The sequence below is a fragment of the Homalodisca vitripennis genome, chromosome 2 (assembly GCF_021130785.1).
Source record: "Homalodisca vitripennis isolate AUS2020 chromosome 2, UT_GWSS_2.1, whole genome shotgun sequence".
Classification (NCBI taxonomy): Eukaryota; Metazoa; Arthropoda; class Insecta; order Hemiptera; family Cicadellidae; genus Homalodisca; species Homalodisca vitripennis.
The window spans coordinates 149,446,372-149,473,499 of NC_060208.1; the positions used below are offsets into that span (position 1 = coordinate 149,446,372).

Here is a 27,128-nt window from a genome sequence, read left to right on the forward strand (position 1 = left end):
ACAGTATTCATTACGATCATTTTATTAAAGACATACATACAAGAGTACTTTATTTTTAAACTAAATTAAAAATTAAATATTTGATACAAACTTGAACTTTGATAATTACGAGTATAATTCAACCCTCTTAAAGTAAATTTATTTTGGTTTGTTTTGTCCTATAACGTTAAATATTGTCATTTTAACTGCATATGGAAACTAAAATCATATATATATATATATATATATATATATATATATATAATATATATATATATATATATATGACTCTATTATCATTTCATATTACAACGTATTTTATTATTTGCGTATTAAAACACGATTATTGTAATGCTTATAGATATTTGCACTTATTTCGCTTGACTAAACAGTGCTGTTTTCCAATTAATTTCTTTTTCATAAATATGAAAACATTTACCGAAGTCTGCACACTTCAAAACAACCACCCCCTTTGTCCTCATTCCATTTTATACCCTAACCTAAATTAAACGCGTTTAAACAGGCACCGAACCGGAATGAAAATATTCATGAGATAGCAGCCATAACATTTAGCATAGTAATGAGATCGGTCGCTTGATTAGTGATGTTGCCTTTTAGCTTTGCGAGCTTCTACGGTACTGCTTGGTTCTGAATTACAATACAAATATTCTTGAGATAACAACTATATAAATTTGATAGTAGTAATACGATCGGTAGTGCGATTAAGATTTAGGCTTTACCTCTGTAAGCTTTTGTTCTAATACTACCTTCTGAAATAAATGTGAGTATTCATTAAGAGCCATATTATTTATGTCAGTAAATCGATCATTTGATTGATTATTGATGTAACCTTCAGCTTTAGTATCCTAACTATAAACTATAATATGATATCAGTGTACACAAACTGAAAACCAAAATCCTACTTCAAATGTTCCATTAGTTCCTATTTCAAAGTTTCCATTGCTATATATAAGATAATATCTTAACAAAACAATAACTATGACTTCAATGGCCGAGAAATACGTACTTTAAAGTTGTAAAGTTGTAGTATTACTAGTAGTATACTCATGCATGAAAATATATGTAGATTCATGAATTTAGAATACAATAATACTATAGATAGAATACAATAGATATAAATAAAATACAATAAAAATACAATAGAAACTAATGTAAAAACAAATAAGTATTTATATTTATTTTAAAATAGCGGGTACTTGCGGTATTCCACGCAATTTTTAGGCTCTGCACATGTATTAGCACCTTTAGTTCGAGTGAATTACATTTCTGACGCCAGTTCTGGGTTTGTATTGCTGTCGCGATCGAAAAAATACGAGAAAAAGTGTACATTTATGGACATTGTAATTTATTTCGATCTTAATATTACTAGCGCTATAGTTTATTTTGCCATGTTTTCCGACCATAAAAACATATATGTATGAGAAATTTACTTTAAAATTAAAATTAAATTAAAATGAGTTTTATGAGAGCTGTCAAATTAATAGTAAAAGCTTCATAAGAACTTTGTCTTTTATCTGCATTAAAGATCTGAAATACTCAAATATTTATTAAAATGTACACTAAAAAATATGTTTTTTCCCTAACTTTTAATTTTCCCATCAGGATATTCTCATAATCTTAGCTCAGCAGTGGGTTTCACAAAAGGTCGAAATAATAAATGTTTTTACTATCAAGCTTACTCTGTACTTTCATGACTATAAATGTAAACAAATTGAATAGTGCTTAACATAATTTAAAATATGGTTGCGCTGTCGTACAACAATGTTTACACAGAATAGTTGATTATATTTCTTTCAATTAGTGATATTTTTGGTCAGTAATGTAATCAAGGGGCTATGATGGGATTTTTCGCTAATTTTATAGACCAGTGGAGCGTAGCCCGGAGGGATATTAGAAATACGCTTAGGCCTTTATTGTAATCAGGAACCTTAAAAATGACTATGTAATATAGCACTGCATGTTCGCTAGATTATTTTTTTAGAGATTGAGAAATACACACACACACACACACACACACACACACACACACACACACACACACACACACACACACACACACAAAGTACATTCAAGTACCATTTGATTTGTATATATAACTATAGGGATTTGCATATTAAGCGTTTGAAAAAGTTACTTAAATTTACAAAACTTTAATTTTTCCCACGGTCAAAAAACACAGCTATGCTGAAAAGGGGCCAACACCTGCTCTTGAGTTTCACTATTGCCTTATAATTAACAAATACTAGAATTGGTTGGAGACTTTGTTAATTTAGTTAATATAAATTAGTGTTAAAATTGATTAATGAAATTTTTATAAATTGTTAGAAACTCACCTTTGCATTCTAAGGAGTCTTCGTCAGAGTTGTCGCCGCAGTCATCTTCACCGTCGCACATCCACGTGAGCTGCACACACTTGGTGTTGTTGCACTTGAACTGACGGAGTGAACAGTCCTGGATCATCGGCACTAGAACACGATAACACAGGTCAATATTTTGGTACTGTACATAATGTAAACTAGCATTTAAATAAACTGTATATATTGAAGAGGCAATTTTACCATATCTATGTTATGTTCTTACGTGTAATCTTGCCATGAAGATTTGTAGTAGTCTAATTATTTTTATTTAAAGAAGTTTAATAAGGAATACGACTTGCATATTGAAAATAAAATATTACTACCTTCTATTAAACAAAACAAAAAACTTCTAGTTCTGATGTTATTAAATCTTCTCAGAATTTCTTAGTAATTTTTGTTACTGATTAACCTTAAGAAATCAAAGATAATGTACAATCTTTTTGTTACTCACATACTAGGAAAATAGTTATAATTACAGTCTGAACGGGTCTGTCAATATTAACAAGGTTTTTGATATTTTTATCAACCCAGGTCCTATTAGGTGACTATATTTCCGTCATTACATTCAGATTGTTTTAATTTTAAATCTATTTATTGTTTTACTTCACAAGACAATTTGGAAAATCCACTATTACCAATAGTCCTGAAAAGACCTTTGCGCTGCATCCGAAGTGGCATGATATTCAAAGCGGGTAAAGTTGGGATAAGAGGTTTCTGTCGAGATACTATGCTATCTCACTCACGTCAACTTGGAAGAAGGGGAGGCTAGCTGTTTTTAGCTCCTTCGAATCAAAGCGGGCAGGTGATATTGTCTCATTGTTTAGGATATGAAAACCTTTAATAATATGGGAGTCCAAACAACTCCAACAGTCATCCTCCGCAGATGTACCCAGGCCTCCGAGTCGAGGCCTTTGTACCCAGGATTTCCCAATGTACATTCTACTGATCTGTATAATCCTGACAAAATTGAATATTCGGAAACTGACTTTACTTCGGAATGATATTTTACTGTTTTATATTTCATATCGCTCTGTTTTATTCATAAAATAATAATTAAATTAGTTATATTATGAGCTACAACGTAATCCCAAAATATGTCATACCAAATGTTTTTCACAGGCCACAGTCACATTATGAATTTTTATCTTACAAATTTACAATTTGTCCATAGGACTCTGGTTTCGCTGGTCCGAACACTGTAACTAAGATACAGAGGGATTCAAATGATTGTAGACTGTATATTCCTAAACTAGATCTATATATCTGCGCAAATTGAGTATTATTTGTACTTGAATTGGCGAATTACTTTATTACAGGTGGACGTATGTCAATAGGTTTAAGGTTTAAATCAATACGTTCCAGGATAGAAATCTCTCTTATTGTGGTAAATTCCAAATAACAGTGTATAAAATATAAAATATTGTTTATTTCTCATTATTATTTCTTTACAATATTGTCTTCCCACAATATATACCCAGCATAACAAAGTAGAACATTAATGATGCTGGTGGAACACCTTTTTATCGACACGTGTTTGGAATAATAATGAGCGCCAATCTGAATCCGTGTTCATTTTGAAAAGAAGTTCCTTACAAAAAATTATTCCTATCAAATTTAACTTAAGAAATGTAAATCTACGATTCGTAAAGGCCTTCACTGTAATTTTCACATTGAAATAGTTTTAATTGGCACTAACTTAAGATTGAGCACACATCTTACGGTCTTACATGTTAAATATAAATAAATGCGTAGTTTTAAAGTTGGATGATGTAGATAATACAGTAATATGATGCAACATTAAATATTCAAGCCTTTATCCCTTCAATACGGCAAGGAGGCCAAGAGGTTAAGTACGTTGGTAGCTGCTTGGCGGCGGGCGGTACGCCAAGCTTCTTGACATCCTTACAATGAATTGTTAATGTTCCGATGTCACCTCACCTTACTAGATGAACACCAATTATTATTAGGGATAAAATATAGTGAGGTTAAACTTAATCAGGATTTTTAATATATACTACAATGTACTAGGATTATTTAGAGTAAAAATGTAATATTAAAAAATACATTTGATATGCAAGTCCTTAAGTATTAAACAAAGTTATGGTGGTCCTGTTCTACCCTAATATGATAAATTGGAAAACTATTGAATTTACTTTCAGCAAAATAAATAATTACCTCTCATAACGTTTCGTTCAGTGGATATGTAAGATGGCACTTTTAACCACTATATTGGTGATTATTATAAGCATTGTGTAAAAATATATTGTGCAAAATGAATAAGGTTTACGGATGCTCTCACGATTTGCATGATTTTACATATTAAATATGTGCTACGGTATACAGGATTAAGAGAGGGTAGTGGCATTCTATCAATACTCGAGTTCAACTAAAATTCCATATTAAACTAGTTTCAAGTGTCATAAACTAAGTATATGAAAAATATATTTTCAATCATCAATAATATACTTAAGATGAATTCACAGGGTAAACGTTTTAAATTTAAATGGTAGAGAGTATAGATTACAGTGAATATATTTAATTTGAATTCAATATGTATTTGGTTTCCTAAACAGATTCAGGGTACGTTTTTAGGACAGTCTTGTCTGTAACAAATAAATAACAAACTAATAATGTAGTTTGCTAATGATTTCTTTTGTAGGTAATAATAAGCAAGTAATATTTGTTAACGTTTCGTGTTCCATTTGTAGCTCTAAAATTTAATAGTTTTACTATACAATACATTACGGTAAGGTGTTTTTCTATTTGAGTAGTTGTCGTTTTACCGTTATTACTGTAGTCACCGTGTTCCAGAGAAATAACTTTTCATAGTTATGTACTGAATATAATACGTACTCGGTATATTCATCAACTAGTGTTAATACAAGATGCTAATGCTAGGTTTTGATAACTTATCAATGATTACTTGATATCCAACTGCAGCTTTTAATTCGTGCAAATTATATTTCAGTTATACCTGTATTTGATCTTAAATGCAATGGCATGGCCTCTCTGAGTAAGTTGGCTGTTAAGATAATATATATGCACTGAAAAAGAGTCATATATTTTTATGTTGTTATTTTACTTATACGTTTGTCACACTAAGAAATAGCCACGTATTATGTCATATTATTTCCTTTATATGGTGCAATCAATCATTAGCAACTAAATTATTTAATAGCTAAAGAAACAGTAAACTATGACGTATCATAAAATTTATTTTTAATCAATATACAGGGTGATTCATGAAGTTCTCCCCCCCACTTCTACAGCACATTGTACTAGTAAAAATAATGAAAAAAATGTTATATAAACATAGGTCCGAAAAACGCTTCGTTAGCGAGTTACAGCTAGCGAAAGATTTCGCCTGAATTCCTGGGTAAAGAGTAAAATAAAGCCATACTGAACTTTTGGAAAGGTTAATTAAGTAAGAAATATCGTGGATTCTTTATGTACTTTTACCTGATAAAGCTAATAAAATAGGTTTCAAAACTGTACCTGTAGTAGTTTTTGAGTGATTCAGGGTTAAATGCAAAAAAATTGGGGCACGAAACAATGTTTTTTTAAGTTTGATGTACAATAACTTTGTTTAATTGGTAATAAATACATAAAATCAACAAACATTAATTGTAGAGAATTTAATTCTGAGAAAATTGATATAATCAAAGTCTAAAATAAAACAGAAATAAAGTACCAAAAACTCGATTTTATTCAGTATAATACATTACTAGTTTTAAGCAAAATTAATCAGGTTGGGCCAACCGTACGCACCTTTTTATAATAGATGTTCGAAAATGAGGCCATCATTATCAATACATTTTGCAGCACGTTTGTGTATTGCTTTTGTTGCGTTTCTTAATTTTTCAGGACTTCCCTGTATCTGCACAGCCGAATCCATAATACGGGCAATTAATTCATCACGAGAATTCACTTTTGTCTTGTATACAATGTCTTTAATCCATCCCCAGATGCAATAATCCATGGAGATAGATCTGGTGATCTTGGTGGCCAAGGGTGAGGCCCTCCACGACCAATCCAGTGTCCAGGAAATTGATGATTTTAAGTAAGCAGAAACGGCACGTGAAAAGTGGGGAGGTGCTCCGTCATGCTGGAAGTACAAATTTTGTCTGAGATGTAGAGGAACATTCTCTAACAGCTGCGGCAACTCTTCTTGAAGGAAATGCAAATAGAACTCAGCATTTAGGCGTCCAGGTAATATGGAAGGTCCAATCAGCCGATTGTGCAAAAGGCCACACCAGACATTGACGCTAAATCGGTGTTGAAAGTTCTGTTCCACTACCTCATGTGGATTTTTCTTCTGCCGATGAGTGTTCATTGTGCAAGTTATTGACACCATCCCGAGTGAATTGTGCCTCATCCGTAAAACAAAATACGCTTGTAGAGTTGATAATTAATATTCAAAAAGTTGCAAAAACTCCAATCGAAGCGGACCATCCCCTAGCTGTAGATGTTGAACCTTTTGTTTATGAAACGGATAAAATTTGTTTCTATTAAGTGACCTCCACACCGTTGACTGCGAAACTCCTATCCGCCTAGAAATACGTCGTGTACTTAACACCTGGACTGCGATGAACAGCATTAATAACAATATCATCATCAAGTTGGACAGCTCGTTCATATTGGTTCTAGTACTTGGTAGTGATCCTGTTTCCCGAAGAGTACGAAAAGTTCCTGAAAATTGTTTTGGTATCTGCAATCCTCCTAATTAGGGTAACATAGTTCATCATATTCTTCTACAGCAGCTCTAGCATTACCATTACAGTAACCCAAAATAAAACCATATCAGCGTATTCCTCTGATGTAAAATAAGTAAGGCATTTTTTTTCGCTGAATAAACAATCGAATTATAACTCACAGAAAAATTGCATTTAATAACACGATTCACAGAACCCGATCTCCTGCTGTAGCTTGCAAAACACCACTAATACACAGTTCTAACAGTAAACAGTACAGAATACCATTGTTGACCAGCTGTTATTCGTGCGTTACCAACTTAGAAATTAATAAAAAAAAACTGCATTTCGATGATTAGTAAACAATAATGGGAAAATGTTTTGCTTCATTTATTTTCGAACATTTGATGTAAATTTTTATTAAAAAAAAAAATACAACGTAATAAAACATGATATTTTTATTTACAAACAAATTTATTTAACAGTTAATCTTTTTTTCTCAATTTATCTCATCATTAAGGAACAAACATTTTGTTTTTGTTTTATTTTAACTAAATACCGTACGGTAATTCTTTACAGCTAGTAATGTATTATACTGAATAAAATCGAGTTTTTGGTACTTATTTCTGTTTTATTTTAGACTTTGATTATATCAATTTTCTCAGAATTAAATTCTCTACAATTAATGTTTGTTGATTTTATGTATTTATTACCAATTTAACAAATTTATTGTACATCAAACTTAAAAAAACATTGTTTCGTGCCCCAATTTTTTTTGCATTTAACCCTGAATCACTCAAAAACTAACTACAGGTACAGTTCTGAAACCTATTTTATTAGCTTTATCAGGTACAAATACATAAGAATCCCACGATTATTTCTTACTTAATTAACCTTTCTAAAAGTTCAGTATGGCTTTATTTTACTCTTTACCCAGGAATTCAGGCGAAATCTTTCGCTAGCTGTAACTCGCTAACGAAGCGTTTTCGGACCTATGTTTATATAACATTTTTTTCATTATTTTGACTAGTACAATGTGCTGTAGAAGTGGGGGGAGAACTTCATGAATCACCCTGTATAAATATTTTGTTATCTAAATAAATATTAGTCAAATAGGTATTTTTTTAAATATAACAAAGAGAATTTTTATATTTCTCTCAAACATAGTTGACAATTTCCCACTCTATCACTCGAGGACCACCTCTCGTTACCTTTAGTGGTAAATTAAAGACATATTTTAAGTATCCTCCATTTTGCAGTTATGCAATGTTCATTTGTTTCAATTCATTTATAAACTAACAGTTCATAAATAAGATTGATATTTTGTATAGAAAATATTTATTTCTCATTTAAAATACACATGCAGTAAGTTTACTTTAAAAATGGAATAACGTAGAGATATTTCAAAATAGCCAAGACAAACTTATAATGTTTAATAATAAAAAACTTTATTTCAAATTTGAAATCTAAGGTATTTCCTTACTTTAGATAGCATGCTATGATTTTAAAACCTTCGTATTGTTAGGTATAAAATTTGTTAAACTTATTTTTTTTTTAAAGTTCATTAAGTATGAAATAAGAAAACCTCACTTTAATAAACAACTAAACCGTAAGAGTGTGCCAGATCACACGTCGCGGAATTGGATTAGCTGAAGTTAAAGCAAAATTCAAGTCTGTAACCCACTTTATTCTAGAGCTTTTTACTATTTGCTCGAATTAGAGTCTTTGCTAACGCTCAGCCAGACCCCATGGAGGGACATCTACCGTCATTGAAATCTATCTTGACTATATAAAATAATACAATAACACAATAAAAATGATACACATAAAATGTCACGATAGTCTACCGAACAATACAACAAGTAACCTCACATATGTTATTACATAGCATGTCAAAATATCAAAAAGCCTACTCAGTTTGTTAGCGAATTTGTATACTCTACGCTTTTATCGTAACCATCGTGATTAACTATAAGATGAATGCATAAATGCTCTGAAAAGATCAGCCAAATCCCATTGAGTGTTATGGGTAGATAACACTCAATGGGATATAGATATGTATCATATATCAACTCGATAATAGCTATAAATAGAAGTAAAATAAATGAGGCTTCATGCAAAATTGCGAAAGACATACAGAAAAACATTTGTAAAGTACCTCGAGTGCTTCGATAATGATCAGTCAATTTATGTTAAGTCTCCTAATAACACGGTTTAATCAAATAAGTTTAATTGATAAAAGATGAATAAAGTATTGTTGTTATTAATTACTGAATAATTTAATCATTTACTCATCCGGTTACTGGATGAGTAATTTTACACGTCATCAGTTACGTAAATTAACTGTTTCATTATAATTTCCGGACAGTTACTCACATTTCTATTTGTTATACGACATTATATTCTTACTAAGCTTGTAAAAAATAAATTACCAAATATAGGTTGTTATAAAAAACATAAACATATATATTTATAATTTAGTTTGGTAAAGTGGCTATAAATTATACATATTGTGTAATACAATATGGGTTATTACAGTTTAATTAAACCGTTTTGTAATAAGTACGATAAAAAATTTGGGAAATTCCTTTAAAATCTACTATTAAATAAAAATACAAAAAAGTTTAAAAATTTGGCGATGTACGAAATGTACAGATGTATTTATATTCAAATAAATCCCTATTAGTTTGTAGAAATGGTGATATAGGATTTTTTGAAATATTGAAAGGAAAGTTTTTGTTTCCAAAGTCATGATTCAACATTCAATTGAAATAATTTCTAATAATAACCATAATATATGTATTCAAATAACTTTACAAATACTTGATTGCCCATTTCTCAACAAAAAAAGAAAATAGACTTTATAAATTATATGTCACACCGCTTTGGAACTAACTGATATTATTTGTAACAGATTAAAATTGAGTACACTTATAAAAATTGAATTATATGCCACGTTCTTATGAAATAACACTTTGTACAAAATCCATCATTATGGTTTAACATAGACTGCTTAGTACAAGATAAGATCTTGAATGTCAGGTAAACTTCAATTGTTTTCAAATTATACGAAAATTTAAATGATATAAATATAGCTGAGGACTCCATGTACTGTGTGTATATATTACTTAAAAATTCGAAAGAACTTGTTTAGACATACAATATATTACAAGTCGGAAATAGTTTCATTCGATTTTGTGTAGCGGTAAAATTTCTGTATCTCAAAAATGCACGCTATCTAAAAGAAACTATGGTTGTTAAGTTATAGCATGTTATGGCGATCAGATAAATCATGGTAACTTTTAAGTTAGAAGACTTTAAGTTTACAATAAAACTTATTTGGTTTAGACTAAACTTGAATACGTAAACTGTATCCTCGTTGCAGAAACCAAAAGCAGTGCTTCATTCTTGAGCACTATTGAACCGAGTAAAGTAAGGAAGTTTGTCCCTCGTTGTAGCTATCTATCTGTCTGTGACGTCTCTACACGAGATGGAATACGACTGACAAAGTCATGGTTTAGTGCCGAAGGCAGTTCCCTCTATCCCGCAATCCTTTATAAACAAGTTTCCCTAAACGGTTTTATCCCTCAACTCTCTGGTTTCTGTTGGAACTCCTTTAGATCCCCACTCTTGCCTCCCAACTTACTTTTACTTGAAAAGTCATTTGCCACTAATAATCAAATATTCGGTTAAGAGTCTAATATGATGGTAGAATAACTTGACAATTTTTTATGATGAACTCATTATGTTAAATGTTGCTCGGATATTTCTTCTGGATGTGTTATTTTATCTGGAAGTTGCTAGAGATATGATAAGATATATTTGTATTAATTTCACTCGTGAAAGTTCAAAACAAAATATGATGAATTTCCTGTAGGGAAGTCTCGTAGTTTTTTAGTATTTTGTGTTTAATTCAGATCAGAATTCTTTCTAAACGGCGCCCCCTTAATTTCCTAATTCGTTACCTGATGATCAAATGAGGATGGTACATATCTTACATTTAGCATAGTTGCAGTTCAAGTGACATATAAGTGAAAATTATGTTATAATCGTGAAAATGTATCAATTATAAGTTGAATAGTAGTGAACAATGTAACTGTCATTAAAACGTAAGTCACATAAATGAAATTTTCAAGTGTCTTGTAATATCAGATATTATTCACCAGTATTGTTGATAGCGTGCGGTCTTAAACGGAACGTACTGAGTTGATTTTTTCCTTACGATACACGAGAAAGACACGTCAATTGAAGATTATCTTACAACATTTACCGAGTTCCATTGGCTTACAGTATGTGACTAAGTATCCTCTTTCATGAATGATCAGAGCTAAGCCATAGATCTTATGACACATCTAAGTAGCCAATGTCAAAAAACAACGAGCTTTATTGTTCTCGGGTGGGCAATCATTGAACAATTTTACAATCGTAACCTTGAATTCCTTTAACTTCAACAAAGCTAAATAACTTTAGTATAGGCAACTTTCACGTGTCTGCAAAATTGCCTAGCACAAGAATAAATCTTTGATGTTATTATAAGATGCAGTATAATTATATTTCTATCACCAGTGTAGTGGTAATATTGATTGTTACTACATATTCCTTACCTAGTGAAGTAATAATCAATCCACCACTCAGGACAGAAGGTTCTCGGACCTTCTCTAATATACAGCTGCTGGACTGAGAGATGTAAATGTTAATCGACCAGTGTTAGCCTGCGAGTGCCGGTGAATTAGTTACGCCTCCTCGGAGTTCTCTGACAACCGCTTACCACAGTTAAATTTTGCACCCATTACTCTTATTGAAAGAGGTTTTTGGTATTGCTCAGTTTAGTTCTCTATAATACTCCTTTTATATAAAGGGTAAGGTAGATCACACATGGGTTTAGGTTAGAAGTCAACAATAAATTATAGTGTTATGACAGATATGTTCAATATGTTATAGAGAATACACAATTGCAATAACAAAATAATATAGCATAAAATATTAGAAAATATTCATATAGATGCCTTTTTTTCTTTCAGCCATACAAAACCGGATCTATGACAAAACTTCTAAGATGTAATAATGTAACACCGTACCAGATGTTGTTCCTTAAATTTGTATTCTAGAAATATCCCCTTTTCAAAATTATAACCTTCAAGAGTTGAAAAATTTGTAACTGAAAAAGATAATATCTTAATACTATATTAAATAGTACTTACTTAAATATATATCCCTTGATTGGATATTCACGCCACCGTGGCAAACATTCTGCACTAGCGTCCTCTGGTCATAGTAATTGACGTTAGGATTCGTAGCATTCCCCGTTCAAGGAGAATGCCAGTAGAATCCATCTCCAAATTTCATTAATTCATCGATAGCACTCTAAAGCGTTTTTTTTTTCTATAAAAATTCAAAAAGGTATTAGGCAAGGTAAAGTCCGAATTTTATAACATAGGTCGTAAGGTTTAAACTTGGGTGTGAGCAGAGTAAAGACTAATTTACCCCTCTTAGCTTAAATAGTGTTCGTAAGAAAGCAGTAAATCTACAAGAAATCCGAACAAAAATTGTGATAGCTTGTATACCCTTAGACCTACACATTTCCCAGTAAATAAGAATATATGTAGGCTCTCAATTCAATGCAATTCAATTCCCTAAGAATTTATGGCTAAAACAGACTTTAATGAACATTCATAAGACTTTTCCCATTTTTAAAGATATCGCAATGTTTAAATATGTTTCAGCATTCGTAGTCCAGCTCAAATCACGGCAACCACTGTATATAGCTTTACCCAAACACCCCAAAGATAGAATTTATAGCTTTTTTACTGCTCAGAAAAGATAAAACTTTTATAGCAAAACAATAAAAAATCATATTTTATAAGTGTCTTGTAGAGGAAATAACTTCTCAACTACCATGTATACAAGAGTGGCGACCGGTACAGCTAACGGACATTTAAATATTTCACTCAGAATATCAGTCCTGTAGATTACTGAGCGTTATAATAATGTTAAATTTCATGCAGTTTAATACACTTATTTACAATCGCATAATTGCAAAAGTATCTTTATATATATATATATATATATATATATGATAAATGCTGGTACAAACGCTTTTTCAATATTTTAATTGGTTGTTCATGAACAACTTGTGTTATCCATCATTGTTTAAGTATTAAAAAAATACACTTTAAAATAAAAGGTTTCGATGCATATTATTTATATAAAGATACAATAAGACATCACACATATCGTTACGATCCAATAAGGGTGTAAAACTGCACGGGGTTTAAGATTGTTGGAGAAAATTCGAGGAAATGTTACTAAAGCCAGGTCTTATTTGAAACATTTAATTATTAAATATTGTGTCATGTGCTACGAAGAGCACGTCCAAGAAGACGACTAGAGCTGTTAAAATAATATATGGCTGTTGGGTTTTGCCTTTACCTTTATTGCGGAAGATACCACGTTATAAAATGTGTAAGTAACAATATTTTGCAAACCAATATTAACATATTGTTTTCATTTCAGCTAGTAAAAGTTAAATACATATATAGGTTGCAATTCGTACATAATTAATATATTAATCTAAGAATTAAATTTAATGTAAAAATGTTTACTGATACTGCAATTCTAACTTACACCGTACCATACTTAATGAAAAAAATGAATATTTTATTTCCAATACCAAGTACACAAATTAATTTTTGAATTAGAATATACTAAAGTAATGGAATTTCAAATAGAACTGTTAAATAATACCAGAATTAGGTGTATATTAAACAAAGAGCCAGGGACGGGGGAATGACCTGGAATTATTTAGTCTCCCAAAAGGTACATGAGTTTGCACTTAAGCGGGCAGTTGTTTACGTGTTGGCACAGAAAACATTGTCAAAAGACTTGTTTTCTTTTAGTACTTATACTTCGTTGCTATAACTATTGCGGTATTTTAGTTATTTTGCAGTTTTAATATACAATATTTGTAAGTATTATTCCAGATTGTGTCACTTTCAATTCATTTTAATTTAAATCAATGCAAATACCACTATTTTATAATCCTAAAATTTTTATTTTAGCGTTTAAATTGAATATTTTGAAGGAAAACTTTATTACAAATGTGGTGTTTGATTAATATTTAAAGTGAAATGTGTTTTTATATTAAACACACAGTGCAATAGAATTCCAACCCTTTGGAGAAAATGTAGAAAAATATAATACATAGAAAACTGTCAATCACTGCATTAGGAATTCTACGCATTTTACGTAGTATTTAGAAGTACCTTTTACCCAGTTACATAGCAAAATGGCTTTTTAAATAAGTATGTAATTATGAATGTTTTTAACAGCATATTTATAAAAATTTATTAGAGGGAATAACATGTTTTTATCTATAAAAATAATTTTTCCCGTGTGTATACATACATGTCATACAGTAAATGTCATTTTATTTAGTTATATTAAATTTAAAAATTCGTTTACCATTAAAAGCATGTCACTATCAGAATAAATAGTTTGGTTAATTTATCCTCAACAGTTTTACTTAGGACTGGTTACAAAATTTAACAAAACTCCTACTTTAAACACTTCCTGAATTATCTGTATGGGGTTCTGAACTTCAAATACAACCTAATCTGGTCAAACCTTTTCTCAATCTGTTAAAGTTACTGCATGCACGATTTTGGTACACGTATATATATATACCAATGCAGTCTAGTAGATATACGGACCGTAAGTATTCATTATACTTAAATGTTTCGTATAAGTTACTTATATGATGATGGTTTATATTACGGTACACGTATGTCTCTATCTACGCATCTGAAAAGCGTAATTACTTTCTGTAATCTGACAAGTGTAACGCTACTCTTTGAAGGAACCTGAATCGGATTCAAGCTCTGATAAATATTATTAAACTTAATTGCTCGCAAGGCAGTAATACACCAAACAAGTACCTTAATAATGTTAGGTTAAATAAAAGGGTAATTATATTCATGGATATTTCTCGTAAGTTCTATGATTATAATAAAAAAAACTTTAAGTTGAATAATTACACGTACTCGTATAAATTACTACTATTCTAATAGGCAACTTTCACGGAAACACCATACTATAGCTGCAATAAAAACTACCGGAAGGGGCGTCCCAGAGGCTTGCACTCCATTTCTTAATGTTACTTCGAAGTAACCAACATTATCTACTTTCTAAAACACATTGACTTTTTTATCCGAGGCTTAAAAAAATAAATACACAATATATTCTTATACTACAGGTATTCGTAAATCTTTAACATTGTCAGAGAACTTTGATATTTTTCTCAGATAAATAAGTCCTTTGTGTAATTTAATTTTTGTAAATTATAAAATATATAATCCAGAAAGTATATATTCATGGATAAAAGAGAAGAGATAACAGACCCTAACTGAAGATAACTTGGTTGCTTGGTTGTAAACCAAATATATTTTTAGCCATAGCTCGTTTTAAAAAGTATTGATTCATACTTAAATACTAAGTATACTTTAATTGATGTTGTATTATAAATTTTGTTGAACACCATGCTATACCAGGAAATGTAGAATATTTGATCAATTTAATTTTTTTATCGAAGACATACCAATAATTTCAAATGAAATTTGTGAATGAGAACCTATTGATATAAAATCACTACAAAATTTAAATTCATACGTATAGACTCCATAAATAGGTACTTTGTAATCTAGCAGGATAATATATTCATATATTATACATACATATTTTATTAAAAACGTATTTTATTGAAAACATATAATACGCAATCTACGGTTCTATGACAAGCGAGTAACAATTTGTTTAAAACTGTTAAATTAATATAAGTCGTACAAAGCATTTGTACAAACGCAATAAACATTTACGGTCAAACAACTCATTATACCACAAGAACAATGCAAACCATTCAATGTAACGCAGAGAAGCACCTCAATGTCAATGTTTGCAGTAAATAAAGTGGGCCACAAAGCGTTGCCATTGTAATCTATTGTAATGAAGCCATTACACAAACTCAGGTGCCGTTGACGTTTGATTGTTATTTAAAACACTCCAACGCGTTATTTTCAACGCGAAGCTGTAAAGCAATTTTTATGGGTGGTCTGTAAAAGTGTTAACGGACACTTCGTAAATTGGCTCTGTACAGTAAAACATTATCAGGGTCATTAGATGAAATTTACGACTAAGTTTTTGGCTGTGACGTCCTGAGATTAGGACTTCATAAATATGGAACAATAAAAGACGACGTGCCTTGAATTTACGTAAAAATTGTTTTGTAACTTAAACACTTATAAGATGAAAAGGTCTGCCCTCATAAGAGGATTAAAGGTTACATATTTCACCTTATATTTTCTTTTAGATTCAGACGTTAATTTTAAATGCCATGGTCATTCATTATTATTTTTACCAATATGTATAGTGGAATTATGTTTATTTGAAAGGGATCATAATTTATTTTTAGAGGAAAAGGGGAAGGGCAGCAGTTGTTCATTTCATTGGCCACTTTAATGTCCACCACCTAACATGACTTTGCACTCTGCCGTCGGTCTGACGATATTGTACAGCTTTAACCGTTGGCTTCAAAACGATCGGTTTTTTATATTTCAGTTTCGTTCTGGAATTCAGAATTAAAAGGACATATGTAAGTTATAGACTAAGCTTTCAGAAGCACGAAAATACATAAAGAAAACCTACAACTAACAGGTCTGTAAAGTTTGATTCAAAATTGTTGATATATTTGCCATATTGAGTTCGCAAAATGTGTAAGGGGTGAGAAGCGAGGGTCAATTAACTTCCTTTTCATGGAACTAACTTTATTTATACAATACTGCACCGAAGGATTAAAAGTCTATTTGATTATATCAATCATAAACTATAGTTTGTAAAATACAAATCAACATATTTCTGTACAGTTAATAACAATGACCAAACTTCACATTTTATAGAATAGGGCAAAGATAGAATCGTTCCAGTTAAACGTTGAGAACAGATGGTGGACTTCGTTATACCTCAGGTAATAAACACAATTCAGGCTTACAAACTGTATATTTTGAGACAACGCTAAGTAAACATTATTTCTTGTGGTTATGGTTTACACATCAATAGCATAGTTTAATTATTTTTGCGTCTAAAGGAGATTCCTGTTTTAGATTTAAACATTAGGTTAGGAGGTTAGTATTAGTAAATATTCTTTGTATCAGTCAAGCCCATGTCCACGTTAGGAGAAGGCATGATCTGTCTCTGTTTATATATAATATGTATGGTATAATTTTCCCTTCATAGTGACACTTTTCATAGAAAATATATATTCTAATGCTTGATTTGAACATTACGGGCAACCAGAAACCTGTAAGAAGCACGATATGCTGCAAGGGCATAATACATATTAATACCCATTTAAATTTTCAAGACAATTTTCTAGATATTTTTTCATATTTTGTGTTATAAACTATCAAATATTTTTTTCAATTCAACAGTTTATCGGTAAAATTATTTCCCAACACGAAAAAACACTTCCTAACAACAAAAAACTTAAAATAGTCGTTTCTTTAATGTCACTAAGAATTTTTATTGTAGTCTCTTATCAAATATTTTAGTCAGTTTACATCTGTTTTACGGACTCACTAGCTATCGAGAGATGAAGTTTAAAGTTCAACGTACACGACTAAATCAATGGCAATCATTCTTTAGCAATGTATACGTACACTAAATATTATAAATGTATAACAATTTTAATATGCACTTTATTCGTGAATAACCATGCAGGCATACGTACCGAAATTATTTTATTATTCTATTAAAAAGTTGCTATTACCCAAACATTAATGACAACTCGAGTCTTGGAGTAACTAATTCATGAATTCGGTCTCTAGTTCAACAAATATTATTGCCAAAAAACATCAATTCGTATTGATAATCTCATCCACATTTATGAGAAAGAGCAGAATAACAAAATATCAAATAAGAAAACAAGAGATACATAACGTCTAAATAACACTTATTATATATTTATAAAACAATTTATGTTAACTAACATACACTTTTTACTAATTTCTGAGTCATGTAGGACTTTTGTGAATGTTCACAAATGTTTCAAGTATAAATGTAGCACTTTAAGGATAAAACATCTTGTCGAAAGTGATAGAGTTATGTGGGTATCGGGGAACTAGCCAAAAGGGACACAAGAAAGGACCCTGCTGTATTGCGGCTATGAGATTTAAGTAGCCATTAACAGGACAAATGGCTGCTATTCCTTCAGGAATGCATTGTTGATACCAAAGCTAAAAGGCGATCCGATACTTGAGAATATAACTCTATGAGATACGTTTAGTACATGATACAATGATAATATTGTAATAACAATGAAAACTTGTCGGCTTTTATTTCTTAATAAGAAATGTATTAAACTGTTAAATTGTAACAAAACCTTTTGAACAAACGAACACAAGATTTAGGCAGATTTTTGCTGCAGTTCATAAGACTGGTAGATTCAGCTTATTTATCTGAAACACCTTGTTCCCTAAAATTTAAGAGAATGTGCATTTAAGTACTTTGTTAAAACACTGTACACAGACATGTTTTGAGAGCTCCCAGCCTCTAATTAAATGGGATTTCCTGACCTGAGAGTTCTCAAGCACTCCCAGTCTCTGGCAGAAGCCAGCCATAAGTATTCAAAACATTACTCCAGCCTCTGGGAGTAAAAGGCCTCATAGAGTTCCGGTTCTTTATAGCCCTCGTATTACGGAGCAATATACCCCTTAAAACTCTATATCTCTGGGTGTTCCTTGCCTCTGGGCGCTACTATTCCCGGTGAGTCCTCTTTCCGGTAGTTACAAGATTATTGCATGCCTGATTCTGGCAGCTCCTTGCCTGTACGAGCTCTTTGCCTTTCCTAATTTCTAACCTCTAATAGGTTCCGGGTTTCACAAGCTCCCAGCCACTACCAGCTTCTGGTCTCTCGTTGCGGATGTTAACAGTTGTAGTTTGCGTCTGGGAGCTACCGGCACCTTAGGGCACTCGTCGTTTAATATATCTGAGCGTCTCGAATTTTAGCAGTTCCGGCATATGAAATGTTTTGGCTTTTTGCAGGTAATGGCATCTGGAATATTCTAGCCTCTGGCAGATACCGTTTACAGGCGCCCCGGCCTCTAGCATATCCCAATGTATAGGCCTAAGGTAAGTATGTTAATTCTTGCTTTTGTCGACTTCCTCTGGCTTATAGCAGCACCTGGCCTCTGATAGGTTTGATATTCTTATACCTACCTCTGGGAGCTGCCATCCTCCAGATCCACTAGGTCTTAGTAAGGTCCCGGCTTTTGGATGATCTCCCACCTCTGGCAGCTACTGACATCTGGCACGTTCGAGACTCCAATACTGACTTCTGATTGCTCCCTACCTCTAGAAAAGTTTTAGTCCTTGGAAACTCTTGTACTATATCAAGTCTAGGTTTGCCCCGCTTCCAAAAAAGCTGAAATCCCATCCTGTGATAAAACATAGCATGCATATTCCAAATTTTTGTAAAAATCCACAATCCCGCAAGGTGCTTATTAAAGTTACGTAGAAAAATTGTATGACTCGGATGCTCCCAAACAACAAATTTGACTTTCCCATTCGATTTTGGAACGTCTTTCCAAACTTTCAAAAATGCGTTATGAATGTGTGCTGTTATCGTGTAATTCATACATAGTTAATGTCTACACAGGATGTGTAGATAAGGAACATCCACAATAAAGGAACAGCCCAGCAATAAAGGCGTTCTAATGAACGGGCCTTTTAAATTAGATCGTTAATTTCCACAAATCGAAGATATAGTGTACATGAAATCAGAAATCAGAAAACTTTATTCAATTTCATCAAGAAAGGAATAGGTGTCAAAGTATTACAATATGAAATAATTTACATTACATGTCATGTTTTAATGAAAATTGTTTATTGAAGTCTTGAAATCGTCAAGGGTGTAGAAGGATCTGTCTTTGAGCCAATTTAGCAGTCTTCTTTTTAAGGTTTTGGAGTCACAATTTTTGAAGTCTTGAGGAAGTAAGTTGAACAGCTTTGCCCCAGCGTAGCAAGGTTTCTTGGAGAAAAGTGCTGTCCTGTGTATCGGTAGGGAGAAGTCATTACCATGTCGCGTGTGATGATCATGGACAGCACTCATTCTGGGCAAGTTCCCACGTGAGGCTGCGTGATTGATGATCTCGATGATGTAGATGGACACCACTGTGAGAATTCCAAGAGACTTGAAGGCTTCTCTACAGTTATCCCGAGGTTGAAGACCAGCCATGACCCGAACAGCACGCTTCTGCGCAATAAGGACTCGTTCAAGGTTGTCCATTGTAGAGCCTCCCCAGAGGATTATCCCATAACGAAGGTGGGATTCAAAGATGGCATGATATGCAGTTTTTGTTGCAGTTAATGTGGCTACTGCCTTGATTCTCTTCAATGCAAAAACTGCAGAATTGAGTCTAGAGCATAACTGATCTACATGATCTTTCCAGGAAAGACATTCGTCCAGTATAACACCCAAATGTTTGGTTGTCCCAACCCTTTGTAAGTCTGGAGGCTCAGTCAGCTCATCTTTCAGCCTTCCCAGTGCTAGGAGTTTTGTCTTAGAGGAGTAAAAAACAAGATCATTGCTTTCACAATACTGTTGTGCCATGCTCACTGAAATATAGGTGTTAATATCTAAGAGCTCAGAAGAGTTACTGCCAGTCAACAGGACAGTGTCGTCAGCAAACATGATTGGATAACATTGATTTTCGAGGTATTTTGGCAAATCTGAAGTGAAAAGTACAAACAACATGACACATTTACGCACTATAAGTAAAAGTTCTGAGAGCTTTCATAAGTTTTTTACGTGTATTAGCGGGACTAACACACTAATTATTGTATTTCTTACGTTTTTACATTTTAATAATATACATATTTAAATGCGTTAAAAATATTTCTTAGCGTTTTGTGATTGAGTAGTTTAGTGCCAAAAATTGAGTATATAACTGTTATACGTAACTACGTTCATTCTCCAATCTGTAAATAAAAGTATACTATAAGTCAGTATCAATTATTATCATAAAAATAGTATAATTATGAATCGTATATCATCCAACAATAACAATAGCAACTAATTATAATACCTTATTCCTTGATAAAATAAATCAACAGAAAATCTCCGAAGTGAGCAAGGAACAATTGAATTCCAATTTTCTCATTAAATGAATCTAAACAATTATTGTTAGGGCGCGCACAGTGAGGTCTTTAAAAACGTTCAGCCTTTTGCAGCATTTAAACGGAAATGAAGACGCCGAAGCAGCCCAGCAATAAAGGCGTTCTAATGAACAGTTTTAGTAGGAGTGGCTGCGAGTCAATTGATTAAACTCCATTCACCACACAGATTGTTGCGACTGAACTGTGCATATAACAAAGTAATTTGTTCCATTAGCAGAGGAAGGCATATTAGGTTTTTGATTGAATCTGCGTTATTTCTGACCCTCGGGGTCTCTGATTTTCCTTATATATTCAATAATTCTTGATTTAATAATAGCTTCTCTGGAAACCATTAAATATATAAACCAATAAAAGGTTTTTACACTTATTCTTGATTCCATTTTATAATGCTGCACCCCAAACCAATAATGTTCAAGGATTATTCTACTTCTACTTTAAATAAATACAGCGTGTGCATTATATCTTACAAAAAAGGGAACTCTCTTTAGTGTTATGTAATGGCCATCAAAAAGCTATCTGCTCATTTATAGTATTTTTAACTTCACGTCCCAATTAAAATTTACTTCACTAACTACAAAGGAATTCACGAATTCAATGTTCTGTTTGTTCTACAAAGTAGTAACAATCACGTTTGTTCAAATTCTCATCATTTCTTGGTCTGATTTGATTTGGGATATACGTTTTTAACCTTGGGATTAGAATTTCAATACATACTATTTTTATCAGCATAGGAAAGATATACTTTTAACAACAACAACACGTGTGTTTTGTACAACATTACTATGTGAAGTAAATTAAGTTAACGTTTGTGGCCATTTTAATTTAGAATTATTCGAGCTATTCTCTTTGGAGATTCTCCGTCTATGGACTTATAGACAGGCTTGATGTAATTTCGTTGTTTACTATATGTTTTTACTTCTTCCAATAAATAAAACACGTATCTTAATAATAATTCTAATATTTCTCTAAATGATATAATATTTATCACGTTATTCATTTTAATATTTAAATATTTACACTATTTTGGTATCCGTAGACCATGTATCCCAATATTTTATATTTTAAAGGAATAATATATAACTAATCCATTACTTATTTATTTTTTTAATGCCCGATCTCGGATTCAAATTAAGTTTGATAGTTCCAATTAAGATCAGTGCGTCCTACGTGTTTAACCTGAAAATATCTCAATGGATGTAAAATTAATGCCAAAATTACTACACGGCATGAATAAAATTATAACTCTGAAGAAACGGATGGATATTTTAAAAATCTTGCAATACGAAGAGAGGAAGCACTTACGCATGTAAATGGGGGCTTTCCTTCCTTACAAATGGGAATAGGGACCACCGCTAAAACCCCGGAGCTGGAGGCGGCGGCGCGGCGTCTCCTTAGGGAGTATTTCTCCGCGTGAGCATGTGATTTAGGGATCAAGACAACCTTCATACTTTATTACAGAGAGTTCTACCTCAGTATAACGTGTGACCTTACATCATACTGAGATTACAGCATCAATTCCATAGTTCATTCTACGGTTATGTTTCCAATTTTGTAAGCGAACACTTTCTTAACTAGTCTTCAAACAAACAAAACAGGAATATCAATATTATTTACGCGACTGCTATTAGAATAATCAAGGGCCCTAAACATTACCGTTATTTCGATATTAATTATTTGTTTTACATATGACCACTGACGACAGTTACAACCTGTCACACCATGTGTTTTTCAAATCAAACGTTAGTCCTTTTAGTTAAATAAAAAACAAAGTTGTTGCTCAAAAACCCTTCAAACAAATGTATCCAAAGCCTCGGCATCGACATTCCTTTATAGGATTCTGTCACCCCTTCTATTCTTCTTAAAAACATTGAGAATATTGTGGATCACAGAGAAAACTGTGTATGCGGATGCATTTAAGAAGTTTTCAGAAGCTGAGATAGTTGGTGCTTCAATCAAAAAGGATAAACACGATATTATATGACAACGTAAAAACTAGTTACATTTGGTACCATAAAGTTACAATTATTATATAGGCAATTACATTACCAACTACATCTCGAGTAACAGGCTTCCTGAAGTTTCATGCACAATTTTATTCAAAATATCAATCCTTAGGACAAAGATTTTACATTTCCCGGCGGACAGAAGAGAAATTGCGCTACTCTAATGAGTGATAGGCTTTTATTAGTGTTCAGCTAAACGCATGTATAGACATGCACAATCACTGAACTCATTCCTTTTTGTGAAGAAATCAAGTTTCATGCAATATAGACGAAATCCTTCTGGAGATATTTTACGGATATTTGGTTATGTTAGGGAAAAACCTAAGACTGCATTTTAGACCTAAAGAGATATTTGCGTCTCCCTTACTTTTTCCCGGTTTGCCAAAAAGCAGGACAGTTCAGCCATGTGTGCTCTGCTGATTCTTCAGAGCGTGCATTCATCAGTATGGCTAAGCCAAGCTATTTTGGCTGCATATGTCACATATTAAAACATGTTATTATACTCTTTTCGTTTACACATCTATTTACTTTGAGATTTTTCGCTCCCATCATTGTTTCGATAAAACCTATTTTTTAAATGTTGGATAACACTCAGCCAAATATTATATTGTTAAACATGTGTAGTTTATTCTTTTTTACAAATATTGTGTACGTATGTAACAAGTAGCTATATTTTATAATTTTTTTAGTATTGCTTACCAGTATTTGATTAAGAAGTGGACAATTTAACAACTAATTCCAATGTGGTATTACGACACGTAACACAAGAGAACAAATAACAACGTGAATACCGTATCACGTAAAGCCCGATGTGTACTTGAGCATCGATTTAATGGTATTTATTTATTTCAGTAATCCGCTCAGGTACGACTGATGGAAGCTCACTTCAAATGCTTCGATGGCAACGCGATCTGCCGGTCGTCAATTAGATTTTGAGTCAAGTATTTTACGACTGATCCTTCACGCTCTTATTATTGTTTTACAGAATACACTTCATTGGAATCTACGTCCTTTTCATGAGTTAATTGATGGTAAATGTATGTACGCGAACAGTAAAAAATATATTCCATTTCTAGTATTGGATCCTTTCTATACAGGTGAATTGTCATGTAAAAGTTTCTGACAGTGGCGAAATATTTTACACTTTACTCGTAAACTTTATCAAATAGTTAATAAAAATCCGTTTTGAATGTTTGTGTGAAGGGAATTTTCATTCTAATATTCAAATAGTTGGTAACCCTGACTAATATTTCACATAACACGGTGTTGGACTCAGCTACTTGGTAAAACTTAGAAGTTGACAGACAAGACCTGTCTAAAAATGACACAATACATTTTAAAATAACAATGAATACATTTTGTAAATTAAAAGCTATTTAAAAAACTGAGGTTTTACGTTTACATTCCTATTGCACAAAACAGTTAAGTTTCTTTTTATATTCGTTTTTAAGTAGAATAAACTTAGTTGTGTTATCCTAACATTTCTAAAATCTTTAAACTTAAAAATGGTTTATTAAGGACCCGACAGTTAGTTTTGTTAAACGTTAGAAAAACGAATTGTTAGAAACTTAAAAAAAGGGGGAGGGTGGTTTTTTTATAAATGATGACTGGTATCTCCAGTGATAAAACCCACTTCTAAATCATTTAACACCCAATAAGAGCCTTGAGTAAAATAGTCAATCAGTAATAACACATAAGATGTTTAAAATGAATAAAACTCATTATGGGCGTAGAATATAATAATATTTTCTTCTTAGATACAAAAATAAAATACGTAAACAGCATTTTAATGGTGTCAATTAATATTTTATGGGATGACACGAACACCTGCACAAATTCATGTGTGATCCTTATCTATAATTTGTAAGATAACTTTGTAGTTTCTAGTAATTTTCCAATCATTGTTAACAATTTCTAAGGATAGAGAGCATTTATACTTAGCATAAGTTTAAGCAAATATTTATGAGATAATATGAATGAACAAACCCCCATTGTTTTTGTACAGTGATAGGTAATGTGTCTATATTTCTTAGTGTACAAGTTCAAAATGGTCCGTCGATGAAAATTATCCACTAGGTTGGATATAACCACAGTTCCAGTGAGGCGACTTGAATTATTCACAGTAATAATTATCTTGGAAACTTGTCATTAGTTTCTTAAATTTCACTAATCTCTAATTAAAGATTTCTATTGTGTAGCTGTGAAATTGCCTAGTGAAATAGTGACTTGTGAGCTTTTCTGAGGGAACTTAAATGTTCAAGTAAATATTCAAGCATAAAATTGTTGTGTTAAAACGTTTTAGTAGACGTCTATTCACTGCATACAACAGAATCGTTTGAATTAGTCATTATACTGCGTTCGACAATGATAATCAACAAACATTGAGTAAGCGATTTTAATTTCACTACATTCTGATTCTAGTAACTAACTAAAAAGAAATTAAAACAGTTATATTACTGAACCTCCACACTTGTTAGTATGATTGATTCAGTATAAGGTAACCATTTAATAATAGTTTGACTTTCTGAAGATATCAGACGTTAGATTATAAAAGTAATATAAATGAAAGTGTTACACTTTATTTAGGAGTAATATTTTGGTCTGGAGGTTGATTGGACTTCCCTTTACAGAAATAGATTAAAGAACAGAGGGTCAAGTAAGTATACGCTACAAAAGATCCTTTGAAAGAGTGGAGGTAAAAATCTAGAAAAGCCTCTGTTGTCTGCACTAAACGACGTATTGTGAGATCGTGTCGGGATAGAACCGCCATTGTTCTCATGTGACGTCACAGCCTTTGTGTCACCGGCTCTTTATCTGTAGGTCTTGGAGTAGATATTCTTCGATATAAGAATTGCTTAGAATCAGTAATTCATTTCAAGACATTGATAGTTACACTAGAATTTTTAAATGAAAAGACTATTATTTAGTTCACAAATATATAGATTTTTAGTTTCACTGAATAAATTAGTATAGAATAAAACATCCAAAATATCTTAGACCGGGAAGTAAGTTTTGAACAGATCCTAATTCAACAAATCAAAAGTGTTTTCAATGCAACACATCTCATCATTTTTGTTCATATTTTGTTTTTGACTATGGATCACTTGAAACGATAGTAATATTTTGGATATTTGCTATAGTTCTAATATTACTATGTTGCTCCTAAAGAGTAAGCATTAAAAAAATGTTGCGATGAACACGAAAACAATTTTTTTTTAACTTTTAGGTTTTTATACTTTTTATACATGTATAGTTTTATGTATCATGTTTTTAGTAACAGATGAAGACGATGGATTTGAATCCTCGGAACGTAGTGAAATATTATTTATCACATAATGAAATCCGAAAATCCTAATTCCCTTCCACATCTAATATGGAACACACGCGCGAATGTGGCATTTTTGCAGTCATAAGTCTTTATAATTCTCCTTAGGTAACGAATCACCTAAGGCAAACACGTTGTTGTTTTTTCAAAAATACTTTTCAAAATCCCAACAAAGAAAATGGTATTGAGTGTTGTATTTACCATGGTTGTATTTTTCATTCATTTTTGTACATTTGAATGGGCTACGTGTATTTCTACGTTAATTGTGTCTCTGAATTGTGTGAAAAGTGAAACGGAATATCATAAAGCACTTGTGAATATTAGGTTTAAAGTTTTTATTTAAGCTGCGCCTTTTCTTCTAATAACTTTTGTAGTTAGTATTGCAATCTCCACAATATTTGCAAAATCTTACTCAGGATTTATTTCTGAGGTAAGTAGTGCAAATTGTGTGTTGTAGAAATATTTGCATACATACCATATGTGGTGTGAGGAATGAAGTAAAACATGTCTTCAATGTATTTAATAAGAC

General features: G+C 32.0%; 1 protein-coding gene across 7 annotated transcripts in view; it reads right to left on the minus strand.

The window, feature by feature from the left end:
- Positions 1 to 27,128, minus strand: part of LOC124354884 (very low-density lipoprotein receptor-like) — a 910,157-nt gene that overhangs the window by 458,501 nt on the left and 424,528 nt on the right. For all 7 annotated transcript variants that reach the window (XM_046805654.1, XM_046805647.1, XM_046805648.1 and 4 more), the window contains one exon: positions 2,334 to 2,465. In XM_046805654.1, the coding sequence (XP_046661610.1) occupies positions 2,334 to 2,465 (132 nt within the window). The remainder of the gene's footprint in view (positions 1 to 2,333; positions 2,466 to 27,128) is intronic.